General features: G+C 34.6%; 1 protein-coding gene across 1 annotated transcript; it reads right to left on the bottom strand.

The window, feature by feature from the left end:
- Positions 1 to 4,178: 4,178 nt before the first annotated feature.
- Positions 4,179 to 20,427, bottom strand: LOC105219459 (uncharacterized). The gene is made up of 3 exons (XM_011195608.3): positions 19,104 to 20,427; positions 7,666 to 7,807; positions 4,179 to 7,145 (listed from the first exon to the last, which is right to left on the bottom strand). The coding sequence occupies exons 1-3, from the start codon at positions 19,142 to 19,144 to the stop codon at positions 6,372 to 6,374; spliced, it is 957 nt and encodes a 318-aa protein (XP_011193910.1). The 5' UTR covers positions 19,145 to 20,427; the 3' UTR covers positions 4,179 to 6,371.
- Between the last annotated feature and the right edge of the window lie 5,128 nt (positions 20,428 to 25,555).

Here is a 25,555-nt window from a genome sequence, read left to right as displayed (position 1 = left end):
CTTTTAGCAATAAACAAATAATATCCGACAATCAAATAATTTAAATACAAATATTCTTTCTATTATTAATTGAAATCCGGATGCCATTTTGTCCGTCTCTGACTGTCTCTCTGACCGTCGATTCGTGCAAGCCATAACTTGACATACACAGGCATCCTTGGTAAATTTTTTTTGGAATGGTGGCGTGGCCCTTTCTCTAATACCTCTAATAATAACTAACTCTAATTGATTACCTCATAACATGATATGAAATTGGGAGAAATCGGATAGTAACAACGCCCGCCATATAAAGGTTCAGTTAAAAACGACTAAATGTGCGTTAACTCACTGTAAACTGTAGTTAGAAACCGTTAGAAACTGTAAATTACTACATTTTAAAGAATATATGGTAAGAAAGAGCTGGACTTAAGTACATAAACTGAAGAATGGGTATATCACCGCCCACTTTTTTGTCAAAAACCACATATGAAGAACCGGCCGACAATCTTCAAAGAAATTTGGTACATATTATGTATTTCACTAATATTCAACGGTTCCAGTTAGAAAATGAATGAAAATCCCTCACGACCACGCCTACTTCACATAAAACATAATATTAAGCTCCATCTGAACCTTCCAATTTTGCACTAAAAACTGCATTGAAGATCTTTATCTAAAACTTGTCATAAACGAACTGTAAATATTCAAAGCTAGGCTACTGGCTATTTTTTTACCGATATACCTTAGATATTCTAAAGAAATTCAGAGCGATTCTTTGAGCAATTTACAGAGTTTAAAATTATTGATTACATTCAAAATTAGCCCTTCTTTACTGTTTTTTTTTTTTTAATTTTGAAAGATTCTTCAAAATTTTAAATATATATGTAAATACATAAAGACATATAAGTGTCTACGCTAAACATAAAGTTAAATATCACGAAATTCCAGTTAACTGACAAAACACAAAAGACGTGAAGCAGAATCGCAGAAAATATGAATTTAAAAAGACACGACACTTCCGTTTATGGTCTCGCCGCTGTAGTAGCTAATTAAAAGATTCTCAAAGGTTAAGCATCGACGCAGGTCACCAATTGTCGGAAGTTAAACGTCGCGGTGAATAAATTACTTTTCTTCGAATATTCTTTGCAAAATATTTCATTATTTATTTTACGAAAAAAACTGAAGACGGTTATGCTAATCGACCACCTTCTGAAGGCTAGTCAACACAAATTGATAATTTATTTTTCATATGCACAAACCAACAAACAAATCGGGGCGATTGCACAAGATCAACGGCTAATCGCAAGAATGTGTTTGGGTGTCGGTTTCTTCACAAAAAAAAAACAAGTAGATTTTCTAAAAATACGCACTCAATACAAACACCAAGTTTATCTCGACTTTACTAATTAGATATTTTATAGGAAGTTCTTTTGGATTGTGTTTTTTTTTATTCTTTAAAGTTTTTTAAGTTCCGATTGACAGCATGAGCGCAGACGATTTAGTTTTGGTGCTTGTTTGGTTATAAATACTTGTTAAAATTTGTATTTGCCACAAGAAATACCAAAATATGGTATTTAATATGTCTGTATGTACATAAATTATATTATGGAGCCAACAGACTAGACACATGTTTGGTAAACAAATGTTATTCGCTCCGTTTGTCATTCGAATGTAATCTACATATAGGCATTTATTAAAATTTTATGTTTATAAAATAAGGCAAACAAGTTTGTCTTTCCGTAAAACATCTATTTTGGCTTGCAAGGCGTTTTTGACTATTCATTTTCAGTTATGGTAATACTGAACAAACTCTCTTTCCGCTTATCGTGTTCCGTTTGGAATTCGCTTACAGATAACTGGAGTAATATTGACAATGACTTTTTAAATTTTATGACAAAATATTTCTGATAATTTAATTATTTAATTCTGAAACTACAAGTATTATTATATAACTATATTATTCGTCAAATATTCGCGTTGATTCTTTCCACTATCTGAAAACCTATCTTCAAAACAACATTTCATTTCAGTTGTGTAAAATATTTTATCTGCTAATTACCGTAGCTTTTCTCTAACTCACTTTCAATGTTGGCACATCGATTTGCACTTCAAAACGGTTGGACTTTGGCCTAAATAATTAACTTTATGGCTTATAATCAGCTATCCACTACAGTTTGTTTTTGTTAGTTTTATTTCTTTTTAGAGAAGAACACACTTATTACACGCTTTTGCTTTTAGCAAAAGTTTACTTAAATTAATATCTATTTTTTTGTGTACTTATAACTGTAAATGTAAGATGTTCTAACAGAGATGAGTTCTAAAAAAAGAATACAACACCCATAATACGAAAAATCCAAAATATATAGGGCATTAAGGAATTTTGTTAAATCAGATTTTTGTTTCAATTAAAGCTCACACATATTGCAAATAATGAGTTCGATGGAATTGCAAATATAAGTGCAATATTTTGGAGAGGGAGGGCTTTTTAATAGCTATTATTATTAATATAATAGCGACAAAATAGCATTTCTGGATGCGCAGCGTATTGCACTTTTGTATATTTTACAACAACATAACGGTTAAAATTCAAATGTGTTCTATTCATCAATTCAAAATTAAAAAGGCATTAAATATGTAGAGAGTAGTTTGGTTTTCAATTTCATGTTATGTAGTTTTAGTTGAGGAAAACTCTCCATATTATTTCTACAATTACAAGAACCTGGTTATTTTATATAAAAAATTAGGAATATCTAAGTTATTAAGATAATAAACATATTCGATATATACATACGATACTTATAGTCTGCATAAAGTTCACTAGAATAGCGAAAATCATTAAATGTAGTATATGAATGCTGTGGTAATCCTTGGTTCTATTCCAACTATTTTTGTTACCAAGTTATATTTTATCCAAGAATTTACGCTCACCTAATTCTGCTAAGATAACTCCCATATTAACCAATATATACGGTATAAGGTCCACATGAAGTTTGATAATCTGGATATGAGGTATATGGGGGCTAGAGGAAGTATTGACCTGATTTTGCCCAGAGGCACACTATTATAAGAAACACATCTCATTTGATTTTTTTAATATCCAAGAGATTGACCGATATTTGCGATAAACATTTTTTTCCCAAGCACTGAGGTCGTTATGTTCGATATCTGGGGCCTTGAACATTTTTTAATTCGATTTCGGTGATTTTTAACTGGCGATGTCAAACTGGAAATGCAATGTATGTGCAAAGTTTTGTTCCGATATCTTCACTACTGTTGCTTTGTAAAGTGAACGAATCAGATTGAATTCAAAATTGAGTTTCATGGATAATATCATGGTATCAACAAAATGATATATACCAAATTTCATTAAAATAGATCGATTAGGGCAAAAGGTCAAACAAAGAAAATGTATGACTTAGGTTTGGAAAATCCTAGATTTTTTCACAACCAATTATATGTTGTGTGTTTCAAAGTTGGAAAACTACTGAACTTGTTATTTAAAGTAGTCTAGAAGTCTAAATATAAGAAAGCAAAATCTATTTTTAAATTCTGAGCAAGGAGTGCGAAAATACTACAATTAAATTAAAACCAATTTTAAATTAAAACCAATCAAGCTTATATTCAGAGCTGTCGACTAAGAATCCTATTCGACTTCTACTTTATTCAGATTGGAGAATGTTTTTTTTTATTATTTCATGCACATGCCATCTAAATAAATATATATCATTTCTACTAACTACTAACTATCTTTTTATATTTTTTATTTTATTGAAATAACGCTGAGGTAAACGGCCCTTATTGCCGTCATATATAATAAAAAGCAAAAACAAATTTGTTTATATATTTGAAAATGTTATATATTTTCATTTATTTAAATATACATAATATTTGTGTGTTTTTCATTTAAATTTACATTATGTCATATCGTTTTCACATCATAGTTTCACCAGTATTTATCAGTAAACATTTAATTTATATACACTATTGTTTAAATATACAAAATATGTTAATGTTTATAACTTCATATACATATGTATGTGTGGGTGTGTAGGTAATACATATATATATATATATATATATATAATTATTGTTAAAGCATACATTCACGAGTATAAGCAAAATAAAAATAGTAAACCTAAGATACAAACAATATATGTGCATACATATAAACATACAAAAAGGTGTACAAATTGTATTAGGTTTTATGAACTTTTTATGCACTCACACAGAATTTCAGAATTCGCACAGATGTACAACTTTTTCAAATAACATTGTGAACTATGTGGCTACACTTTGACGTGTGTTCGGCACATGAATACAGTTTGAGAAACTCGTACGAATGTGTATACATATATCACCATAAAATCGTTACTACATGAAAATATAAAGTTTTACATATTTTATTTGGCTAACATTGCAAACAAATCACTTAGAGGCAAACTATGTTTAACAGTACTTTAAAGTGCGATTTTTCTTGCATATTTTGCGATCATATGCACTCTACTATATGTATCACACCAACAACGAAACTAAAGCAACTATACAATTTCACCGTTAATTGTAATGTGTCATTTTCTACATGTCTTAATTTTTTATATAATTCTTGTTCATATTTCTCATTCAGTGAGCGGCAGAAATGTGCTCAAATACTACCAGAGAGTTTCATACAAGCTCAGGTTCGCTGCTTAAGTCTTTTGTTTTCTCTTGCTCTTAACCAACTGAACCAACCAGCGCTTGGCGAATTGTTGGCAACACCGTCACACTGGCAGACCGAATGTGTATTTCGAAAGCCGCCACGCTTTCTCATCAGCGGTCTTTGTACTTTATTGTAACGAAATTGCCACTGGGGACAATAAAACGGGGCTCAAGGCGGCCAGCGGAGCATTTCTGTAGCTTGATTAGAACGGTCTATATATAAATATCAGCTGCGAGGCTCAAAAACAAAGTTGTTGTATAAAATGAGTTGTTTAAACTTTGGCATAAACCCTGAAATGTGTGTTTCAATATCTCTTTGCTTCAACATTCAAAATGTTTGAAGAATTTTCCATCTACTAACTGTATAAACTTTTAAAATAGGAATGAAATCTTATTTCAATATTGAAAGTAGGTATCAATTATTGTGCAATTTGGGCTCATATAGTTTGCTTTTATTGACTCAATGCAATTTATTTATCGCTTCCTCTTCCTATCCCCCCAACCCCATGCAAACAAGACAACATTGTCAGCTTCCGCTTAATAACTTTGGCTTCTTTATTATACTTCTTTATTATTTCAACATATGTTCGTCTTCAATTACGACGTAAATTTGTTCAAGTGCACCTATACATACATGTGTATGCAACTCACATTCAGTAATGTTGTATCCTAAAGATAAAAATTGAATTTCGTATACGGTTTGCTTATGTCATTGTATCATTTCGTTATATATTTTTGGCGCACATACGTGGCTTCATTGTCGAGCCTGTTGCTTAATTGATCCCGCAATAGCAGTAGCAAGCGCATTCAAACGCATACAATTCTATATCACATTAACATGGAAAGGTTGAAATTATTTGTTTTTGTACATTGTTAAATTAAAAGTGAGCTTTTTTTGTTCTTGCCCGTTAGAGGCTTTTATTGAGCTTGTGCTTTCTTGACTCTACTCTACTTTTTCTCAATTACTCTTTTAATTGTTGTAGCTTTTGCAGTGATTTTTTTTTTTTGCTTTATAATTCCTCTTTATCTTTAGCTTCTTGGTTTTACATAGTTTATTTGCTATTTAGTTCTCAATGGTGTATCGCCCAGTTATTTTCAATAATTTTGTTCTTTAAACTAAATACTTTTCAACTACCTACTTCGCTTATACCCTACACACACAGACTGTGGTATTATTTTGCATACAAACAACTGACAGTCAACGCCCGCGCATTATGCCCAAACGCCATATTTGGTAATCACATCACATTACAAAGGCTTTCGAATGCGATTGTTGTTGTTTAAATACTATGGTTCACACGATGAAATGTTCTTGGAACAATTGTCTTTCAATTTTGCAATTCTCGTATTAATTTTGAAATATTTAGACTTTTTGTTGTATTTTTATTTGAAAGTAATTTAAACAACTACAATCTTCAAAAATCGAATGCATTAACCGTTTGTCTGAGCATAAGCGCAATCAGGATGCTGTCATACCAATCGCCTAACTCTAAAACCGTAAAAAGACACAGAAATTATTAAATTATTACATAAAAACCCACATATGAGACCCCGACCCCCCAAGAAAGAGACTAACTACCCCCCTAACACAGTACCCCACTCGAATGCACTTGTTCAGCTTGCGCACAACCCCTACGGGATCGCTTGCACACCCCAGTCTATGCATTTTATGCTCACAGCTCCACAGCAGTTGATCTCTAAACGGGCCCAATATCACTTTGGTATCTGACGGTCAGATAATGTGCCGCCTCTGTCATTTGTTCAAGGCACTGGTAGAGACCGTTCAAATGTCGCCGACAACGTTTCGCCAATTCGGTGGCTTTATCGGCATTGGCGGTTGAGCTGGCGACAGCTGCGGCACGTGAATCGGTATCGTCACTGCCGCTTACGGACTCAGTGCTGCTTGGTTGATTGTCACTCTTGTGGCCTTCCGACTCCATGCCCGAATCGTTTTCATTTGAAATTTCACTTTCCGAATCGCTTAGGTTGCCTGCCGATGTGGTGGAAACAATCGAAGCCACCGAGGCGGTGGAGGGACAACGATTGTGTCCTTTGGTGCTGACGGCGGTTGCGGTTGGTGCTATAGCTGTTGCAGTGGCGTTCATATTTGTAGCGGTGGCGCTTCTGCTGATTGCGCTAACGGCCTCTGTACTACTGGTCACACTAACCGCATCCGATGTTTTGGTGTCGTAACGCGAATACAACAGATTGTCAACATCGGTGGTGCGTTGCTCATCGCTCAAGACATGTTCATCGTCTTCGGAATCGTCCTTGCCGGTCCAGAGCAGATCAGTCTTGAGCGCATTCAACATGTTGTAAAGATTGAAGAGCTCCGACGAGCTCAGGAATTCGTGCACATTCTTGGAGTGTGCACCGCTGCGTTTGCCATGTGCGGCCGAATGTTGGATAGTGTGCTGATTGGCGGTGGAATTCTTGCCAGGTGCTGGTATAATATCCGTGCTATCGCCGACCTGTGGACGAGAGAGCAATAAAAGGCAAATGGATGAGATGGTTATAATATTATGATAGTGACGTTATATAAATATTTGTAAGAAGTTTCCGAATCTTAAATGATGTGTTCAGAACTCTTCGCCCTCAGTAATGTCAATCTTTTACTAGTATGGGAGTTTTAACTCGCCATTGTCTATCGGGATTCACGCGGTCGAACTAGAAATTTCACCGGATGCTAGCCGCAGAAGCTGTTTGGATAAGGATGAGGTAGTATCTTTCCAAAATTTCCCGCCTTTGAGAGATCTAGGTAAAAGTTCCTTGGATCTCACATTTTTTAGCATCCTCGCGAATTAGCGGATATAGACCTCAGCAGATTTGTGGAAGGTTCTAGGCGCTTTGTCGATTCTTTATTTTAAGTGAGAGGGTAAATTTTTTGGCGTCATAAATGACTTTCTTCAATAGTCTAAGTTTGTTTCCTTTGAAACAGTTATCAAATTTTACCTAGCATGGTTGTGTATAAATCTTAATATTTCTACAAACCTGTCGATCCATTAGCAAGCATGGCACCAGTATAGTGTCATCCATCACTTTAACGGTTTTCACGAACCTCTCCATAACATTGACGATACTATCCTTGGAGAATTGGGGCTCATCGTGGCGCGCAATGCGACGAAGGCAGTTTCTGAAAAATGAAACAAAAACAAAATTAGACATAAGCAAAAATAAGTGCACCGAAATAATTATACTTCTTAAAAAGTTTATGAAACATTAATCTGGATTCGCATAGCTTCTTTTGTAATTAGCATAATTTTAAGTATGTCCCACGTCAAAATTAAAACAAAAACAATTCACAACAAATACGAATTCTTTATCAGACAAAAGCTCATAAATTAATAAGTTAAGAAGAAATCGCCAATGCTTAGTGTAGTCTGCTTGTCGTCAGCCAGTCTGCATGTTTTTGTGCTAGCAAGCGTGTAACTGTACATGTATAATAGCAGCCCGTATATTCAGCCCTTCCACTGAGAAAGCCCCTTAGAAACAAAATCAAAATCTTACTTTTTCAAAAACTCATGGACTAATGCTCTTTTGTGTGAAGCGAAAAAAAAATCTAGAAAAAAGTCAGCGCTGGCTTGTCTACGAGTGTGTTATACAAAACCAAGCTTTACTTGACGGCGCGTGCGCGCGTTGAAAAGCTGAATTTGCAGTTTTTTCAGCTGTGGACTAACAAGCCTTGTGTCGTTTGGTAACTTTGCTACTTCTTTAACTTTACTGTTGCCGCTCTCAAGCTGTTTTCTATGCAAATTTGTTGTAGATGTCGAATCATGTTTGAAATAGTTCGAAGTCAGCATGATAAGCCATGAAAGAAGTTATTAGAAATCGCCGGAGCCGACGAACACAGCTAAATTAATTATTTTTCATTTCAATGAATTGGTTGTCAACGAAAATTCCCCCAATAAAGTTTGCATATAAGTTTAAAGAACTTACTTGGCTTCTAAACGTGTATACTAATTTTAGTTTTATTTTGCTTTTTAGTATATACAACAGCAACAAGTGAGCAGCTTGCCAACTTGTACGCCATTGGCTAAATAACATTGAAATATGATTGCCTTTTATTTGCTTATTTGCTTGCGAGTGTAGAAATCAGCCGTCAGGTTTGCCGCCAACAACCACCAGTTGCTGTTCTCTTGCGCCCATATAATGTAAGCACACAAACATACTGATTTTATTAAAAATATTTAGCCTCGTGTTATTTCGATTTGAGCGCGACATTTCTAATTTTAGACAAACGCTTTCAATTGCCGCGAGTCCACAGCAGGCGTGCTCGCAGACAGGTAGACACAGAACGCGTGCGTCGCTTAGGCGGATGGCTTGTGGCTTGACTTACATTGTTACTATAAAAAATATAAATAAAAAAAAAATTAATTCATAATCCCAAATGGTCGTTTCCTTTCGCATTAAATTAGGAATATGCGAACGCTCATACATACATACATCTATAATTTATACTGCATATACATATATACGGATATTTTAGCATACAATCACACAGTCATACACGTGTCGTCTTTTTGTTTCTGTTTTTGCTGAAGCTCATTTGTTTTTGTGATATACGAACTCATAGAAATTTCCCGCTCGTGACTTGCTGTTGAGCTCACATACACAGACACACACACGCAAGCTTGGAAGTCCATGCATGTGGGTGACAACTGACGCGCCCCTGAACATCATGAGGGAGCCTAGTGCTGGCCGCTCGGCTGCAAATAAATGCGAAAATTGCACACAAACACAGAGGCAAGTGCTTTATGGCGCATACCAAGTACACATTTGGCATATTAATGAACCTATCCGACTTGTACGCGCCGTTGTGTTGCGACAAAATTGACCGATTCACCTGAGAATTTACAATTCAGTAAGTGTGCCATAGTGCACTGAGGGCCCCAACTCTATCGTATGGAGAATTACGGTTAGAAAATGAAGAGCTATAAAGTAGATGGGAGGTGAATGGTTTTATTCGTTATCAAAGATTGTTTCCAATAGTTGATTTTAGTGCTATATTTACAACTACTTTTTGAGCAATAAATGCAAAATCATACTGAGCATTAGTCTGTGAATTAATCTGAAAACTATCGCTTCAATTTCGCTTTGGCTAATTTAAGAAATTTATGTTCGTAAGTATTATTCTAAGCTTGTGGGTTTCCCTGAATTGTACCTTCTTATCTGGGCTAATAAATAGTAATGGATAATCTCAGTACTTAATATAAAATGCAATATGATATGTATGTATATATGAATATACATACAAACGAGTATATGAAATATGTGGCTTCTTTATCATAAATATTTATGTACGAGTTATGTATGTATGTGAATATATATGTATACTCATCTAATAAAAAGTTTGTATGCATGTACATACACTTGAATCAGAACCATTGACAGCTGTATAAGTGCAATCATTCCGATTCATTGTTTTCTATTGGTATATTAATTGGTATTAGTTTTTGTTGGCCACAACAAAGTTCGCCTTGGCTGCTTGTTAATTTGGTGGCGAGCCAGTGTTGAGCTTGGTGCGTGATTTTTTATGGTTTCCTTGTGCTCATTAAATTTGCAAATTAAAATAAAGCGCACAAAATAGCAGATAAGCGTTAACTTGTTGTGGTTGATGTTTCAGTATGATAGGGTTGATGTGGCGATTGGACAGCGTTGAATGGAATTAGAAATATGCATATTTTGATAGATGTATTAAGATAAAAAAATTAAATGCCAAATTATATGCAAAAATTCAAAAATAAAAATTTTAAGGAGACTACCAAGTAAGACTACCTGTTATACCAAGAGCTCTAATTTGTTAAAATATTTATTAAGCATATAAAGTTTTTTGCTAACCGGTCTCAATGGCATTTTTTTAAATTATTAAATAACTAAATAATTTTAGGAGCAACAATTATGCAATAATTTGTGGATTATTATAATAAATTAAAAAAAAAATGTAGATACTTCACAAATATACATATTTTAACATTTGTGAAACAGTATGTATGACAATGCGGAAATAGCTTTACTAGAGAAACAGTTAAACAAAAGAAAATAATAGAAGAACGTGGCAAGCCGCGGACGCCACCAACCGGTCTGCCACTTATGCCACTTTTGATCACTTTCAATGAAATTCATTTGTGCGTATGTAAATGTTGTAAATATTGTAAATATAATGCTGCGTGAGAAGTTTCAGTTTCGGGTGCAACTTTTGTTGGGCAATCTGCCGAGCATTTGAACAAGTGGTACGTGAGCTCCACCACGATATGCCACCATACATTGGGCGTTTTACAGAAATCAGTGTAATCTGGAGGCCACCAGCGTACCGCCAGTGTGCCACCAGCTAACAGCTATCAGCTAGAGCGGCATCCAATTGGCCAATCAGCTGCGGAGCGTTTCCTACTGTCGCTGATTATACGCACGCTATGATCACGCGTCTACAACGTGACGACCAAGGCAACATACATAACACACTCTTCTATTAATATATGTATGTATGTATATGTAAATGCATACAAACAAACACACGTCAATGTGCTCCCACACTCGTTTGCCGCTGTGGCAACTGCTTCATTTCGTCCATAAACGCTGGGTGAAGCCATAATTTGGGCAATGCGTGCTAGTACTCTTCTTCTTTTGCTTCTCACTCTACCAATGCTCCCTTAATTTTAAGAGCGTAAATTTAAGAAATTGTTTATATTTGTTGTTGTTGTGTTCAATAGCTAGCCGAAGGGTACAGCATGGAAGAGAGTTCTTACATGTGTTTGGTCATAAATTAAGACACGGATTTCTTCTCCATTGTCACGCGGCGTGCTCATGCAACTCCAGACATCAGCCAGCCAGCCAGACAAGAAGCACAACCACACGCCAGCTCAAGAAGCGTGAGTGTGTTATCTACTTACATACATATAAACACATATGACTTTTAATTTAAGACCGACGCCAATGTGTGAGTGCCAAGGTATCTCTAATCATTCAAATAGGCATTTATAAGAATAAGTGTGCGTGCTACATACATATTTACAGATCAATGTAACTAGTGGAATTTGAACGTCGGGGAAACCGGCAAGCCCATTGATCTTTGCAATATAAATATGTATGTATGTGTGTGGAAACATACACACTGTTAGATTGAGACGTCTAACGGAACTTACGTACATGTGTACTAAAGAAATATTAGTTGTGGTCTTAGTCAAGTGTGAGTAATCTTTAGTGTGGGGCTTTAAAGTCTTCATACTATCTCCATTACTAGACCATTTATGGGCTCTTACTAGTTCTTATCTAATCTGAGATACCGTCTAAACAGCGAAACGATTGTCTACTTGTAGTTGCTATTAAATAACTAAAACTATAAATGATGAAGTTTATTTATGTAGACAAGTCTAGTACATACAATACAAACATAAAGACGCTCATCAGTTGAGACATTTTTCGCACAGTGTTTGACTAATTCATTGAACTCTTGGCTTGGAATGTTTTGAAATATGCAATTAAATTTATTTGCGCTATCAGCTAATATATTCGTCGTTTGCTTTAACGACAATTTATATTCTATTATAATTAATTATAAGATCAGCTTATGAGTGTGCTTTATTGATCAAAGCATTTCTGAGTAGAAGTTAATCCAGTTCGCGTTATTTGACACCAATGGAATTTGTTTTAACAGTTTGAAAGCCAATTGGTGCGTGGCTTAATTATAGCGCTAATATGTACCTACTGAGTAATATATTTAATTTGAAGATCTGTGTTTATATGTAATCACTATGGTATTAATACCACTAGCCGATCGCGTGTTCAAGCATTTATTTCTTTGAAATCGTGTCAGACCACCATATCATTGCCAAAGTTCATTTAACAAAAGTAAAATATCATATGTTAAAAATAACTGACGCCACTTACCGCAGCTATTTCGCTATAAAATGAAATTTCTTATAGTAACCCATACTATATAGAATTATAAATACATTAATGCTGCTTGAGGCGCTATTCACTTTGCTGTTGCACTAACAAAACGCAATTGTATAGTGTCATTTAGCAGCTGCTTAAATAGGCGCAAGCATCAGGTGATAATCAGGCTATCTGCGCTATATTTTGTACCGCTCACACAAGTGCACGTATACATACATACATACATATATGTATGCAAGAAGTGCGCTTGTAGATATAAGCCAATATACTGACAAAAGTGCAGCTTTTAGCGCTAAAATAGAAATAAATTGCTAATCGAGAATATAAAGTGATCATTACAAGCAAAAGTGAGCGCAAACTTGGCATTCAGCCAGCGAAAAGTGAGTAGGGATGCCCTCTAATACAGATGTATGATGATGTTGTAAATATTTTGTTGCAATAAAAGTTGTTGTTAAGTGAAAACAAAGAAATGCAGTAGTGACTGCGCAAAACAGTTGTGTTAAATACGGCTATAAGAAAGCAATTGAGGTATATTAAAGTTTTCTCATAAATTGCGTTGATAGCCATATGCTGTATCATAAAGAGATATTGTATCGGTTCTTATTATTATGAATAGATGAATGATATAAGTTCAAGAGTAAATATTAATGGACCGCTTTCAACAATTCAAACTAATTGCTCTCCTTTGTAAATTTAAAAAAAGTTATACACATATATCCTAATTATTGTACGTTTGCCATTAGACCTGCATTTTATTACCCCTAGAAACTTGGCTTTTATTTATTCGTAATGCAATACTAGTGGTCTTAACAGTTTAGCAATAAAATGCTCGCGTACTTACGTATTAAGTACAATTCCAGCTACCGGTTTTGTCATACGATTCAACTCATAATCATAAAGCTTCCATTACTTATCTGCTATTGCGGAAAATTTCCAACGCAATTAATCAATATTTACAAATATGCATGCGTGTACCGTGTGAGTGGCGGAGAGTTCTGGAAAGCATCGGTAAGTTATTTTCCATCAGCTGAGGAAGGCCTGTATCACCTTCTTGCTATACACGATATATCGATTGATTGATATTCAGGTTGCAAAGTTCTAAGACCCACTCATTTGTATTTACATATACTCGAAAAGGCCGTATTCATTACCATTACTTCAGCTAAATCGCCTGATATGAAATCTGATTGCCCATACAGCTGTACAGGAAGGCGTTCCAAAGAAATCTTCGAAGCTAGTGCATTGTCAAGCTAAAAGCCGGTAGTCATTTTAGCAGCCATATGTACTCATGTATATATTTATAAATGTCTGTATATTAATATGGATAAATATGATTAAATATATTAGCTAGCCTCAAGAATGACGTGCACATACCTACTAAGTTTTATGGAGGCATTCATCATTGAAAGAACTTGTGATTTATTTCTAGAACTTTCCAAGCTGACGGCACGGAATACATCAGTCAGATTCGCAGAGGCCGAACGGAAGGCAGTAATACCCTTAATTGAATGAATTGATGTCATTTAGGCACTTTTACACTACAATGCAAGTGGCGTACCCAATTTTGTGCCTGCTCTCACAATGGGTTTCAATTTAAACTGTTTGTTAAATGAAATCTTCTGGAAGCTCTAATCACCTCAAAAGTTCAGCTGATAAAAATATATGTTTTGCAAATATAAATATAGTTTTCTAGAAGAAAGTAACAATTGTCGAATAAAAATTAAAAAATTGTAATTATTTACAGGTTTTTACGCTTACACGCTTACATTCACACACACATATATGCGAGTTCAACTAAATCTACACGCTCTGTTTGCTTTCAAATTCCCTACCGGCATTCGGCGTTATTTCAATGTCAATAATTTTCAGTTACGTAGTCCCACACCCTCATTGAGCCCTCTCCCACATGAAAGGCGATTCACTAATAAAACAAACTTAAACCACATACGGCATTCACAAAACTCGACGGAAACCTTACACCCACATGGCTCCCCACTCTCGCCGAAGCGCACCACTTTCACAGTCACCTTGCAACTTGCTCACACAACATAAGAAAGAACCACGCCACATTTTCAGCCAATTGGATCATTCGAATATATAACCCCTTACCCCGCCGGTAGCCGTTGAATTGCACACTCAACGAGCCGCAAACGTCTTCGTAACCATCGTCTCAAACGAAGTTTGCTTGTAGCTACCGACATTTAAGCAGAAAGCTTAGTAGATTTTTTAATTGAATGGGAAGCTTTTGATATCCAAAATTATGTACATACATACATACGTACACATAAAAATAAAATATACAATTTAACGCGCTGAAGTTATGCAACAGCTTCACAGCTTGCATTGAAGAGTTGCATGAAGAAAGAGCAAATAAAGGCTTGCATGAATCGAAGAAGCAGTTCCATCTCAACTTCAGTGGTCAGTTAAGTCTGTACGTACATATGTACCAACTTAGATGGGCTTGCACCAGTTAGTATTACACAATCGTGCATACAGTACAAGCAATAAGTGCACTGACAATCCCCGTACACAGGTTGATTACATATAAGCAAATTCAACGGAATGCCTTCCCACACCATCATACCGAATTAATGCCGGTATGTGTCTCCCGGCTTTTTACGTTTTTATCTTTGCGCAAATATCAGTCATGCGCGTTGCGAATGTAGAATACCACATCAAAATCGCCTGATTTTCAGTATGACCCGCTGAAAAAACAACAACAACTAAAGAATCTACTAGAATACTTAGGGAGAACCATTGAAATTGAAAGAGCGGTTTGACACAAATCCCGAAAGCGCCATCAGTCAGTGGGAATCGTAATGAAATTACGAGTATCATAAAAAAAATAGAATTCACTCTCTGTATGCTCTTGCAATTCTTATCCAGCCCCAGCATTTTGCTCACCATTACTGGTTTTATGGGCAGGGCCGGTAGTTTTGCCTCAATGGACGCGAGTGTAAGCTTAAGAGAATGCAAACTCCTCAAAGAGTGGGCCGTAATTAAGGGAGTTTATTTTTTATATGTAGCAATGTTTGTTTGATAAAGAAAAACTTGATGCATATGTAGAGCTAAAAATATTCACAATAACCACTTGTTATTACATACAAACGCACAGGTACTATATTTGTGATAGGTTATGTAGGTTAATAATGAAGTCGGTGGGATGAGAAATTATTTATTGTAATAACTTGTCTCAAATGTAACATGTGAGGTATTGATGGATATCACTGAGAATTTTTCGAAAATCATTAAAACATTAAATCATCAAATAAATATAAATACAATAAAGCCAAAAATGGAATATGCTCGGTTAAGGGGGTAAATGTAAAAGGGCGTCCCTAAAATATAACAGCTATTGTCAAGAAACCCAAAACTAAGAATATGGATATTTAGCACCATCCCTAAATTTTTAAAAACTTTCTGGAAAGTTGTGTATGTTTTCTATATGAAAAACCACGCAACTAGTACCAGAATCAATATTTTTGTTGGAATTTGTATTATTAGGGATGGAAACCGAAAATTATGATATTCTATAAAATAATTCATTCCGAAGAAGTGGTGAATATCAATGAAGTGTGGTCTTAATGTCATTCTTATATTCTTTCATTTTAGTTTAATCGCAATTCATTGACATTTTAGTACTATTATAAACTTATAAGGAGCTTTATAACAATTATAAATTAATTAAAATTCTTTATAGGCCCAACCTTATGTACATATATATTTAACATAGATTTAATATACGCCAAAATCATATATTTTAAACATTGATATGAAAGAGGTTTCAAAAACCAGCTGCCTCTATCTCAAAGCCACGAAAAGCGTTCACGAAAAATGTAAAAAAAAAATCAGTTTGTTAGGTTAATATTTGCAAAGTTAGGCAATGTCTCACAGACTGTTCGACAACCAACAAAACATACAAAAACACACGTTTGCTTTATTTGCTGTTGTAATTTTAATGCTTTTGTTACGAAGTCGCACCAAGCTTTTTCGCCGTTTCATTTTTCTTCACGCACTATGAAATCGGTCGTAACAAAGGTGTACGAGTACGTAAAAGAAAATAAATGTAGGTAATGTAAGTAGTTTTTATTTGTATGCATGTGTGTAGGCTCAAGGTACCTTATATGTTTAGGTAAACTCCCATATATTCGAGTACAAGCTCATGCATGGCCTTCGTTTTTTACATATGAACTTATGAATTCTGTGTTACAAATTAATTTTTTGTCTACATTTCTATATAATCACATTATCATTAATATTAATACTGATAGCATTTGATTTGAAGTGATTCATGTGTAGTTATGACTAATGTATAGTTGGTGCCGACAAACGACTATTTTTAAGAATTCACTGATAATGAAAGTAAACCACCGTTCACCGATATCGATTGCGATGATAGATGGATTGGAAAAGCATGCTCATCGAAATTTTACAAGTGACAATGTCAAAGGCATTTTTCGAGTTTAATAAAGAAATGCTTATTCAGGGAATGCATACATCAATATAATTTTAGAAATGTACTTATGTAGACTAGTATCACATTGTTGTGTGTCTAAGCGAAAGTGAAATGTATACACGCACACAGTCGGCAACAATCAAGCAAAAATCGGATACACAAAATTAGCCAAAAGCATTTATTTGGTAGGAAAATGCTAAAAAAGTAATATAATAGACATAATCGTCCTATATTAATGACCTATTGAAACTTCGAAAATTGGAAATTTTTAACCAAAATAAAATAATGAAGATTTTTTTATCGAAATCTGATCAGAAAAATGTAATATATACATATAATAACATTAAGTATTCTCTGGAGCTTTGTCAATCATGTTAGTTGTGCGAAATGTGGATTTCCACGATAACTCTTTAAAAAAAAATAATCAAGCATATATAAATATCCAGCATTCTTTAAATACCAGCAAAACTCAGAAGTCAGCTGTTATCTTAATTACTACTTTGTTCTTCTTCTTGCTGCTCATATGATTTCGAGGCGTATCTCTTTTAAGCAAATTCTTCCGAACTCTCACCATTTTTTCTCTTTCAAATACATCAATTGCATACCAACACACAAATGCTTGACTATCATAGGCATGTGTTTGTATTGTATCGCGTCAAGGTTGTATAGTGTAACAAGAACAGTTATTTTTCATTCAAAAAAGGAATGTAATTATCGAATTTTTTTTACTAGTCCAGTTTCGAAATTATTGTAAATGTATTTTTAAAAATCTTGTTCTTTCTTAATTAACTAATGACGAATTACCGTTATTTTTATCAATTAACATAAAGCCGTTATAGAGACTAAAATCTTTCAAAGTGATTTCTAGTCATATTTTATCGCATAACTTAAGTATTTATACAAATAAATGGCGTTAAAAATATTTTAAAGAATTTTATGAAATATATGTAATCAAAATTTAAGATAAGTTTTTAAATAAATATTTTAATAGAAAAATATAATCTGAAATGCTGAAGAAATGTTAAGATTTAATTTGCTGTAATTTAGAAAACATCATAATACGATCAAAGCAGCCAATTTCCCGAATTCAGGGGATTTTCCTTGATTTGCAGAATTTATCAGCCAAAGCAAAATAAAGAACAACACAACATTAAAAAATGTTTCCTGCAACTGTGCAAAAAATATATATAACGCTTCTAAAATTTTCCTTTATATTGTCCTTAATATCTGATTTTAATGTCAAAATATCCATAGTTCGTACACTGTACCCATCCCCTTATGTATATAACAATAGTACTCAGAGTACTATTAGAGAATTTTACTTGACGAAAATAATAGTTAATGCAAAAATCAAATTAGGGAAATCATATATATATATATATATATATATATGTACATATATACATACATTCGTATACACACATTTATTAATAAATTTAGTACAATGAGCTCTCTGTCATTGGGCGCTTACACTGCCGCACTTCACCGACTCATACGATAAATCATACCGTACTCTACGTCATACGCCACAGCGTGGCGTGGTATCTAACTATGCGTGTATGCGTGTGTGTGCACATATACAAATTGAATGTGAAGAGTATGATTTGGTATGAGGTAGGGTGACGGCAACACGCACTAACATCATGTTCATTCAGCACTTTTGCCAGATACTTTTGTATGCATGAAAGGCTGCATACAAACATGTATGTGTGTACATATGTATGTATGTATATTCTTTAAAAATTTAAATAATTTAAGTAATTAATAAATCTCGGGGGTGGAAGAAACACGAGTCTCGCTAACCTAAAGCGTCCAACTTTTGTTGAACTCATCACACCTTTCGTTTTCACTGGCATCTCACGATTTAATAGTCGCTTTTTTGTTGTGGTTTTTCAGTTGTCACGAATACTAACCAACCGATAACCCTACCCATAGGTAAATTAACTTAGACGTCGCTGCTTCTGCCTGATTTTCTGTCAGTACAGCCCTCTGAGAATTGCATGGCTAGTGAGTGAGTCGGCACATTGAAAATATGCAAACTTGCCCCTAAAATATATTTGTAATAGTGATTGACACCTACCGACTGTTCTCCAGTTTGGACATCTCTCTGTACCCGCTCATTGTGTTGTATTTATTGTTGTTTTAGTTTGAAATTGTAAAAAAGCTGCACTCGTAGGGGTAAAAATCAGGCGTTTTTGATGCTGCAATCGTCTCTTTATGTTTGATTTTTTTGTATGTTTTATTAACTTTTCACACTGCGAAAGGCTTTGCCTGAGTTATTTTGGCTATTTGCTTGGAATTCGTTTTCGACAGAACTTAATAAAGATCACGCCACCATTTGTTTTTGATTTAATTATTTTGCTGTCGCTTTGCAGCGCTTTCGTTAACGTTGTGTGTCAGACTACAAAATCCAATTCGATTCACTTGACACTTTCACTGGGGCCTCCTAAGCCAATTTTGATCGAAATCAAACAAAATGTTAACTGTTATTATTGGGACGAACTACCGATTTTAAGCAATTGGTAACCGAATTAATATACGAACTATGGTTCGTAAAGCGAGAATTTTTAATTTCAAATATAACACAATTTTCGTAATTTTCAATATTTTTATGAGTTTTATAAAACCTTTCCTTGTGCTTTTTATACACTTTACTTTTTGGGTTTCGCTTAGATACTTTTGAATTATTTGCACGTACATATATTTCGGAACCAGCTGACCACAGGCGAGATTGGTGCTCCTGTACTTTTGTTTTGCTTTTCAATTTTTGATGTAGCTTTTGACGCTTTTCGATTTTAATGCTGACGCGCTCACACACTGGTTTTGGTTGTAGAAACAACTTTGTGCGGATTACGAAATGATTACTAAATAAATTGTATGGGAAACTTTTGACAATTAACTTCAAGTTTCCATTCGTTATTGTTTTCAATTTGTTTTTATACTTTCTTTTCGAACGACTCTTCGACGTTGCAGGAAGTTGTACTTTTTGTTTGCTCACAATATCGATTGCAAAAATTCACAGAATATGTGCTCCTTTATTTGCGAAAACTTTGAAAATATATTCAAGTTGAAACTTCTCTAAAAAGAACACCGAATGTACAAGTATCTAGTAGATACAAGCGTCCACGACGACCGAGCGCTACTTCACAAATGACAGCCGACCAAAACATGAGTCAACTTTTTGTATACGGTGTGAGAGCGCTCGGCCGAGTAGTGAGTGTATTGCAACGGCGCTGCTTCGTCTGCTCTGCCAAGCTACAACTGTGGGTTATGGTGACACTCGTAAAAGATGGATTTGTGTAGTAGAAAATAGTGGAAACAAAAATATTGAAACCGTTCTTGGAATATAAACAATGCAAAATGACTTCGGGATCCAGGATAGATTAAAGCTCGATGTAAAATACATTCAGTTTTCCATAATTAGAAACAACTAAATGACACTAAGTATAAGTAAATAATTCAATTATTCTAACAATTGTAACTCCTCTAAAAATTACAATATAAATTACACGTTTTCCGTACATTTTTGAGAATTTGCAAATATCTGCTGGAAACATTCTGCAAAATATATAAATAAATTTCGACGTTACTGCGATAAAACTCATATTAATTATTTTATATAGAGAAGAACATATTCATTCAGGGATCATTTTAATATTAAGCACACTTACAACGTATTTTTGTAAAAGGTAACTAAATATACACATAAATTCCCAAAAAAGAAATAATAATAATAATTAATTCACTAAATGATGCCTTTCCCGACCAACAACCTTGAAACTATTAACCACTTTTCTCGACATAAACAAAGGTAAATGCTTGAAACACACCTTTTCGGCGCAGTAGTCCAAGCATTGTCTTCGCCTCCGTGTGTCTACCGAATCGTTGAACGCCAACGGCAGTACAGTACGCTTAGTGATTAGCTGCCTATTCTCACACCTGCTCTTCTTCTTCTCTTGTTATATGAACGCCTGTGTCACATATACCTGAGAATATGCTCTTAGCCAGCGTGTTAACTCTTAAATTAACGCATTTCTCTTTAACTATTTAATTACAGCAATCATTATGTTGTTTCCATTTTCAATGCCCTTCGTGGTACAACAAACACATGTAAACGTATTTGATATGCATGTATGTTTGTGTTTATTAATTTATAAACAAAAAAATATATACATACATATTTCGCGAATCGCACGGTTTATTTGAGTTAAGATTTAGAAATGATTGTAGTATTTGTTTGAAACTTAAAATAAAGCCAAACATTGGGATAAGCTATTGTTGACTCAGTATTTGCGTGGATACGCGTGTAAAGTCACTTGATCGGTGCCGGTCGCCCGAGGAATACCGGTCGCTGCTATAGGCTCGTGCATTGGCTTAGCTTTTGAAAACAAATCTATAAGCATAACGTTCTCTGTGTCTTTTACTAAATTACTTTGCTTACATATTCTAAATTAATTAATAGCTTACAATCACGGAAAGTCCGCGATTCTTTTATGGTTTGGGGGCTAGAAATTCTAAATATGAATTTTAATTTTGAAGCAAAAAATATTGTTTCCAGTTATTTTAAACTGTCATTATTGAGAATTCCGTGGAAGGACCATATTAAAAGGAGAAATAACAATTAAAGTGCAAATCTCTACTAATGCATTTTCTCAATAGAATTTTGGCACTTAAATGAATCCACACACTTAAATGAATCCTTAAGTGCCTCGAGGTACTTACCAAGCTTTTTCTCAAATACTTCGATCTAAATTGTTTTCTTTTGGAATGAAAGTCACATTTATTTCCTATTAATAACAAACAGACGTATTAATAACAATAAATATGAAAAAAACATTACAAAACTATGTATATGTTTTATACTCTATATTCGGCACAAAGTCCAATAGACTAACGAAAATTATCATATATATAGGCAATTCTCAAGCTTTGTTGTATGTCTTATGTCATATTTTAATATTCTTAAAAAATACGACACTTGTGAGCACCCTTAACTGTTGTATGTCATATTTTGTCATATTTCTACACTTAATCAGCTGATAGTGAAAAATTAAGAAGACAGAAATGCTATATATCCGCGATAAAAAAACATCAATATACATATATATGCGATCATCCGATTTTGGCCTTAGCAAAAAAAACATAGCGATTTTTGCTGAGGCCAAAACCAGATATATGTCCGTATTTTTCAGATATATACAATGTGCGGTATAAATCGGTTGAGAATTGTTCGGGCAGAAGGGCACGAGCAAAACCCGGTTCTTCACAGAAAACCGACTACCCACTTGTCGAACGGGCTTAAACAAACATTTTAAAAGCTAAAAGTTTTTACACACTTATACACAATGTTCATATGTATGTATGTACGTTGCCGTTTTCTTTCTCTCTGGCACGCGATTGCGATGCGAAGAGAATGACTTGCAAGACGATTTTCATTTTCAGATTAAGATTCTCCATCATTTAGTCTTTTTGATACCCCCACCTGGGAACTATTTCCAGAAAGTTGAGATTCTAGCAATAAATATAGCCTATGTTACTCAGGGCGAACTTAGCTTTCCAATGATGAAACAATTTTTGAAATCGGCACACCAGTTTTCGAGTGTATTCATTACAAACATACATACAAATCTTTCCTCTTTATAACATTAGTATAGATTAGGCCCATCCTATTTTTGGAAATCCTTAAAATTCCCGGGCAGCTCAGAAATACTGAAGTGGAGACGGATGCTAATATTGTGGACATAATATCAGAAGATAAGATAAGATGGCCAATTAACAGCTTCAAGCCTTTTAAATCTCTGGGACCTGACGGTATACTCCCGTCTCCACTACAGAAATCGTTCAGTTACGCAGCGGGTTGGTTAGTAACCATTATCGAAGGGACTCTTTGATTAAACTATATTCCTTCATTATGGAGGAAAGTGAAAGTAAAGTATATCTCGGAATCACTCAATAAACTTATAGAACAAATGCTTCTAGGCAGGTTCATAACTTCAACGATGTGCAGATCTGTCCATAGGGGAACACCTCAAGGAGACGTGCTATTCCCACTTCCATGGATCTTAACAATGAATAATATGTTGTTAGGTCTAGAGAAAGGGTGAGTACATGTTGTGGCCTACGCTGATCATGTGGCGGCTTCAGTTACGGGAAAATTTCCAACTATCCTCGCGGACCTTATGCAAATAAGGTTAAATGAGATAAATCAGTGGCCTAAATTCAAGTAAAACTGAGACATTGATGTTTACCAGGAAACACAAGATTCCAGAGCTCATACCACCTTCAATAAACGTCACCTCACTACCAATAAATGGGCTATCTGATCATTGCAGTGTTTTCCAAGCAGAGATCACTGCAATTACAAAAAGCCTTCTCGTTCTGTCAAAAAGAGTGTTAACGACCAGACACGTATTTATATTCTCGGATAGTCAAGCGGCTTTAAAATCACTAAAGTCTCATAGAGCAAAGCTGGTGAAAGGATGCTTAGATTTATTATTGACAATGACATCATATTTCAAGATATACCTGCAATGGATCTCAGGACATTGTGGTACTCCACACTACAGTTAGATGCTAATAAAGAGGGAATTTATATACCTCTGGCAACGTGCAGATACTTAATCGATAAACATACAGTAGATACAACTGAATCACAATGGAAACAATCAACGACTTGCTCAATAAGCAGACAAACGTAGCCGGAGTAGAATAAGTGGGCGAAGTTGCACAAACAAATTGTGTGAACTTTTCTACTTTATAAAGACCACAGGGTGGTTAAAAACGACTCAATAGTGTGAGGAATCACAGTCCCAGTGGTGTCACAATGGGCCTCGCAAAGGCCTAGGTGCGGCGTTTGACAACCACTTGACCTAACCTAAGTATTCTAATATATACAAAGCAAAAGCATTTTTATACTCTCGCAACAAAGTTGCTACGAGGGTATTATAGTTTTGTCCACATAACGGTTGTGAGTCCTAAAACTAAACGAGTTAGATATAGGGTTATATACAGTGGCTCACAGCTTATTTCGTGTAAGCAACATTTTTGATAATACTGATATGAAATTAATATTTTTTGCTCTGAACTAAATGAACGAATGATGCAATTATATTGATAATTTAGTTTTAAATACAGAACATGTAAACAAATTTACAAAAGTATTCAAATTCAATATTTTATTAAACAAAAACCAAAAACACTCATAATTCATGGGTCACAGCTTATTTCGTGTGGTATAAATATTCTTACTAAAAAGTTATAAAAAGTAAACAAAAATAAAATTTCAATATTTTGTGGAAAAGCCTTTTTGCTCGATTACAGCTTTCATGCGGTTTTGCATTGATTCCACCAATTTTTTTGTATAATCTGGCGATATTTTACCCCACTCTTCCTTCAAAGCCGCGGTGTGGACAATTCCAAATGAGCCAAGTTTGTACAAGACCAGATTTATGTTTAGGGTCGTTGTCCTGGTAGAAGCGAAAAGTGTCACGTATACCCAGGTCTTCTGCACTTTGAAGCAAATTTTGCTTCACTAAGTCTAGGTACACTTCTTTATTCATAGTGAAGTCTATAAACTCCAATCGACCAACGCCTGCAGATGACATACACCCCCAAACCATTACATGACCGCCACCATGTTTTACTGTTGCGCGTAAATTTTTTGTTTGGAGCTCAGTATTTGGTTTCCGCCATACGTATGCTTTACCATCTGACGCAAAAAGATTAAACTTGCTCTCATCGGCGAAAATAACCGTATTCCAAAAAGCATTGTCCTTGTTTAAATGGTCTTTTGCGAACTGTAAACGGGCTTTTTTATTTTCCTTATTTATAAAAGGCTCATTCCGTGCTGTTCGCCCATGAAAATTGGAATCCCTTAATATTCTGCGCACAGTTTCTGGATGACATTTTTTGCCGAGAAACATTTCAACATCTTTGGTCACCGCTGGAGCACTTAACATTGGTTCTTTTTTAAAATCCACCTCTCACCCGTTTCATTAAAAATTTTATTAGGAGCCTTTCGACCCTTGTTATGAACACGATTTTCACGAACAAAGCGCTCAATTATATATTGAACTGTAGATGAACTTAAATCAACCATTTCAGCAATTTGTTTTTGCGTTTTTCCACTTTGAAAATGTTTAATAACTAATTCGCGTTTTTCAATTGAAGTGCGTGGACCCATGTTGATATACCGCGTAATTGCAACTGATCTGCATTGCTTTTAGAACATAAAATGATTCTTAAGTATTCATAGTTCACACTTTGATTTGCCGTTAGTTTTCTGCATCCGTTATTTCCATGTATTACATGAACGAAAATCAACACACGAAATAAGCTGTGACCCATGAATTATGAGTGTTTTTGGTTTTTGTTTAATAAAATATTGAATTTGAATACTTTTGTAAATTTTTTTACATGTTTTGTATTTAAAACTAAATTATCAATATAATTGCATCATTCGTTCATTTAGTTCAGAGCAAAAATATTAATTTCATATCAGTATTATCAAAAATGTTGCTTACACGAAATAAG

This window comes from Zeugodacus cucurbitae, chromosome 6 (assembly GCF_028554725.1).
Source record: "Zeugodacus cucurbitae isolate PBARC_wt_2022May chromosome 6, idZeuCucr1.2, whole genome shotgun sequence".
Classification (NCBI taxonomy): domain Eukaryota; kingdom Metazoa; phylum Arthropoda; class Insecta; order Diptera; family Tephritidae; genus Zeugodacus; species Zeugodacus cucurbitae.
The sequence above is the reverse complement of the archived record's forward strand: the minus strand, read 5'-3'. Positions and strand labels throughout refer to the sequence as shown.